Source organism: Clupea harengus, chromosome 18, assembly GCF_900700415.2.
Source record: "Clupea harengus chromosome 18, Ch_v2.0.2, whole genome shotgun sequence".
NCBI lineage: Eukaryota > Metazoa > Chordata > Actinopteri > Clupeiformes > Clupeidae > Clupea > Clupea harengus.
In genome coordinates, this window is record NC_045169.1 from 18,773,561 (window position 1) to 18,778,560 (window position 5,000).

General features: G+C 49.3%; 1 protein-coding gene across 1 annotated transcript in view; it reads left to right on the plus strand.

The window, feature by feature from the left end:
- Nucleotides 1-3,476: 3,476 nt before the first annotated feature.
- The window catches only part of fgf11a (fibroblast growth factor 11a), a 100,639-nt gene continuing 99,115 nt past the window's right edge, over nucleotides 3,477-5,000 (plus strand). The window contains exon 1 of the mRNA XM_012830788.2: nucleotides 3,477-5,000. This exon is cut by the window's right edge and continues 164 nt beyond it. Coding sequence (XP_012686242.1) covers nucleotides 4,972-5,000 — 29 coding nt within the window. The 5' untranslated portion in view covers nucleotides 3,477-4,971.

A 5,000-nucleotide genomic window follows, 5' to 3' on the forward strand; every position in this document is an offset into this window, starting at 1 on the left:
TTATTAATTTCTTAATCGTCCCAAGTGACTCCATTTTGTGATTTAACTGCCGGAATGACACGCATGATGGGTTGTTGTCCCTGCTTCGATTTAGGTCGAGCTAATCTGTGAGCTCTGTCAGTAAGTGGCTCCACGTCGACTTTGAACAGGTCTTTCAGGAGGCTGGAGACGAACTTAGCTGGAGCATTGTCCTCCTCTCCGTCTGCAACACAGGTTGTTCCCCCCTCGACCTCTTCTCTAGGTCTTCACACTTCGTTGGAAGCACTTAAACCAATCTTTTGAGAGCCGTCACCGTTACTTCAAGCTCAGTCACAGCATCGCTGGTGTTAGTGGTCGAGTCCTTGACAGCAGTTAACCTCTCCACGAGTGTGTGTGTGTGTGTGTGTGTGTGTGTGTGTGTGTGTGTGTTAACCTCTCCTCTCGAAGATTGATAGTCTGCTGTGCGCCTCCAGCTGTTGCTCTAAACTCCAATTTGACGGCGGCGGCGACATCAGCTTGTGAACCCCTGACCGCAGACTCAGTTTTATTACAGTTATGCGCCTTGCAGTGATTGGTCCATGTCCCGGAGCAGGGTTCCAGTGATTGGTCCATGTCCCGGAGCATGGTTCCAGTGAGGAGGTCCTCACTGTCACTAGCGTCTGTGGCTAGCTTAAGAGTTAGCCCGCTGCTTCAAATTGGTGGATTTGCCTGATCATTTTCGACTCTAATCGTTACTACTTTTTGATTTTTTTTTATGTGTTAAATTAATTACTTCATTAATTAATAAACACGCCACAACTGACCGAAAAGCAGAACAAAAGCTACATTGTATTTTTTTGATCGATTGAAATTTCACCTGTGAGAGGAGCTCCCTGAGTATACGCCTGCGTCATAAACACGCAACAGCGCCCCTCAACAATGTCTCTCTTTTTGAATATTATTTCCTTGGATGGTAAATTACTGGCTTGGTATTGTGTGTTATACCCAAGCATTCCCTCTCGCCCTGAAGGCAATCTCTGGTGTCAGACAGCACATAAAAGTGGACAGTAGTGTTTTAGTTAATGGGCTGAAAAATCCCTCAAAATGCACTTTGATATTTATGGGCTGTGGTAGGAGTGTATGTGTCCCCAGACACCTCTGCTGTGTGTTGGACTGCAAATCGGCCTGTGTGCGTGTGTGTGTGGGTAGGTGTGTGTGTGTGTGTGTGTGTGTGTGTGTGTGAATGTGTTTGTGGGTAGGTGTGTGTGTGTGTGTGAGTGAGAGTGTGTTTGTGGGTAGGTGTGTGTGTGTGTGTGTGTTTGCAGGCCTCATGCAGGAACACATTTCTTCTTATTTTTGTTTGTATTCACGATGCGTTCTGTTCTTATTTTGTTAGTCCCCCTTGATTTCTGGGATTCACCAATATGTGGTCGAGAGCACTCTTACCAAGATAAGAAAAAACACATCTTGTTTTCACAGTCCACAAATTGTTTGTCTTACACAAGGAAAGTTTTCAATTTGAGGAAAATAGAAAAAAATGCATGAATATCATACAACCAAATGTACAAGTGTTAACTTAACAGAACCTCACTATTCTGTACACATTTCACTACTGCTGAACAACTTCTTCTGACAGCCTTTTTTGGTGGCATCTCCCCAATTATTGGGTTGTGTTAGAGTATTTGCACACCTGATTTTATATACTATTTAGTATACAGTATTTTTTGCATATAATAATAATACGAAATAATAATAATAATAATAATAATAAACAATCGGCCATGTGCCTCCAATTAATAGTGAAGTGGGATTCATCATTCAGCACACCGGGGTAATGGTGCATCTGGAGTTGACTTGTCTTATTTTTTACTCTTAACAGAAATTAAGAGAATGTTGCTGCATGAAGCGAATTGGCTCAGAATATGTGCATTTATTTTTGTGTATGTGCGTGTGTGTGTGCTTGTGTGCTTGTGTGCTTGTGTGTGTGTGTGTGTGCTTGTGCATGTGTGTTTGTGTGTGTCTGTGTGTTTGTGTGCTTGTGTGCTTGTGTGTGTGTGTGTATGTGTCTGTGTCTGTGTGTTTGTGTGTGTGTGTGTTTGTGTGCTTGTGTGTGTGTGTGTGTGTGTTGAGCAGCAGTGACAAGCTGCTTCCGTCTGTCGCTTTAAGACGACATCGGGAGTGTTTAATTTTTTAAGGGAGAGAGAAAAAGAAAGAGATAGAGAGAGGGAGGGAGAGAAAGGGGAAAGAGAGAGAGAGAGGTAGAGAGAAAGAGAGAGAGAGGTAGAGAGAGAGAGAGAGAGGTAGAGAGAGGGCGGGAGAGAAAGGGGGAAAGAGAGACAGGGACAAAGTGGGAGGTGTTTCAGCTGTGAATGTTGTGACAGAGAGTGAGTGAGAGAAAAAGAGAGAGAGAGAGGGGGAGGGTGTAAAGGGGAATAAGAATGAGAGCTGGGAGTGAAGACATTGAAAGAAGGAGGGATTTTGAGTGATAGAGAAAGAAGGAGGGACAGAGAGGGAGGGGAGGAGAGAAGGGGAGGAGAGAAGGGGAGGGCTCAGAGGAAACGATAGAGAGAGAGAGAGAGAAAGAGAGAGGGAGGGAGAGAGAGAGACAGAGAAAGAGAGAAAGAGAGAGAGAGAGAAAGCATGTTGCTCCTTAATGCACTCTGAGCAGGGCAGAGTAGAGCGAGGCAGAGAGAAAGAGGGAGGGAGGAGGGAGTCATTCACATGGTCTGTCACACACGTGAGCATCAGACACACACACACAAACACACACTCACACGCGCGCGCGCAGGCTTGTGCCCTCTTTCACTCTCACACATGCTTGCACGCTGCGAGAACGAGAGGTGCCTTGCTGTGGACGTACAGTGAGACCGACACACACACACACACTTACACACACACATCCTCTCTTTCTCTCACTCACTCAGTCTCTTTCACACCAGCGTGCGGGCACACACCCACCCACCCACACGCACACACACACACACACACACACTTGCCTGCTGAAGGAGTGAGAGGCTGGCACCAGTGTTTTGAAAAGGGGGAAACTGGAGCAGGCTACACAGAGGACGTCCCTGCTCAGACCGCCTCTCTCTCTCCCTCGCAGGCTCTCCAGGAGGGACCAGCAGCAGCATCTGGCTAAAAAAGCGCCTGGCACTCCGGACACAGGGACAGCCACCACACCTCCGTCCGCCTGTCCGTCTGTCCATCTGTCGGTCCGTCCGTCCATCACAGTCACCCTCTTCCTCCTGTGTCTTTCCCTCTCCCTTTCCTCTCCACACCCCTTCATTCATCTCCCTCTCTTTTTTTGTTCTCTCTCTCTCCCTCTCTCTCCATCACATTGCTCTTCCCGTGTGAAGGACACTGGCGCTCGTGGCTCTGTGAAGTGAAGGAGGAGAGAAGCGGACGAGAGGAGAGGAGAGGAGAAGAGAAGAGGGGGTTGTGTGAGTGTTGAAGCGACGCCTGAGCAAAAGAGAGAGAGAAAAAGAGAGAGAGAGAGAGAGTTCTTACCTGCTGGCAAGATCAGGACAGGAGGAGGTGGGGGAGGAGTAAGAGGAGGTGGGGGGCGTGAGAGAAGAAGCCCGTCGTCGGTCGTCGCTTTTTTTTCTCTCTATCATTTCCTCTCTGTCAGTTTCCTCTGTACCTTTTCTCGCTCTCTGTGTTTCTTTCCTCTCTTTTTTCTCTCTCTCTCTCTGTCTGTCTGTGTCATTCTGTTGCTCTGCTTGTTCCTTGAATGTCGCCTGGGTTACGCCCGGCCGCTGGAATTTCCCAACACTCCCTCACAGGGCGGACAGGACAGGAAGGCTCAGGGAGATAAGCCACGGAACACGGAGCCGAAAAGAGCTGGATGGCGAAGAACCTGCGCTCCTTCGTCGATCTCTCTTCTTCTTCCTCCGCCTCTCCATCCCTCCGTCCCTCCTCATCCCTTGTTCCGGACGATAGGTCCTGGGTCATCTGTCCCAGGCTTTGGTTGTTTGTTTTTTGGGGGTTCTTTCTGTTTGAGTTCCTGTCATTTTTTTCTTCCCCAAAAAGTCGTTAATCCGACAGAGGCAAAGTTTGGGATTAGGTGAGTCAGGGAAACGGAGAGAGATCGGACCTGTTCCTGAACTCAGCCGTTCGAGACGGACTGCTGTGTGTTTCTTCTCATTGATTGCCATCCATCTTTTCTTTCATTTTTCTCTCTGCCTCGTTCTCGGACGGTGGAGCATGGAGGTGTTTGATGCGACGTGTCTCTGTGTGTGTTTGTGAAGTCCACATGACAGCAGCAGTTTTACATCCAAATTCGGCTGTCGTCCATTTGATGTAATCGGATCTGCACTGTTGCCTCGACAACTGTCCCAAATCAGGGGACCATTAACAGCCATCTACGACTGTTTTGATCTACTGAATAACTCTCTTTCCAAAAGCTCCAGCTAGGGGACAAGGGAGGGGAGGACAGACAGTGTTCCCCCCCAGCAAGGACCTGGGACGCGGGGGAGAGAGAGCCCATGGAGACACGAGGGGGGTAGGACGGTACTTTCTTCTTCTCTACTCAATGTCTCTATCCTGCCAGCAGCATGACTCCTCTTAGATCCTGTCACTGTGTTTGGAGAGGGAGCATCACCTACCGGAGCAACACTTGATCTGGAAAGACTAAACACTGCCTACAAAGAACTACAACTACCAAAAGTCTACAGGGCTCTTCCAACTCCAACGACAATAACTATAAATAAAAAATAAAAAAAACTTCTCCTGACTTCATTGGGACTTGTGGACTCCACCCACCCCACGCGCGTTCTCCTATTTCTATCCCCGCTCCCCGACCTCCACCTCGGGTGCTGCAGGAAAACCTCCACCGCCCCCTCAGCTGTGAGCACCCCCACCATCAGTCCGAGCGCCTCCTCCGTCCCGTCGCCCTGGGAGACCCGGCAGGGGGGCGGCCGCCGACCTCAGCCCTGCGCCACCCCCCCACCGGCGGAAGGCGAAGGCTAAGGCTAAGCGCCCGCCGCGGGTTCCGACGCCGCCGCCAACCCCAAGATGGCCGCTCTCGCCAGCTCGCTCATCAG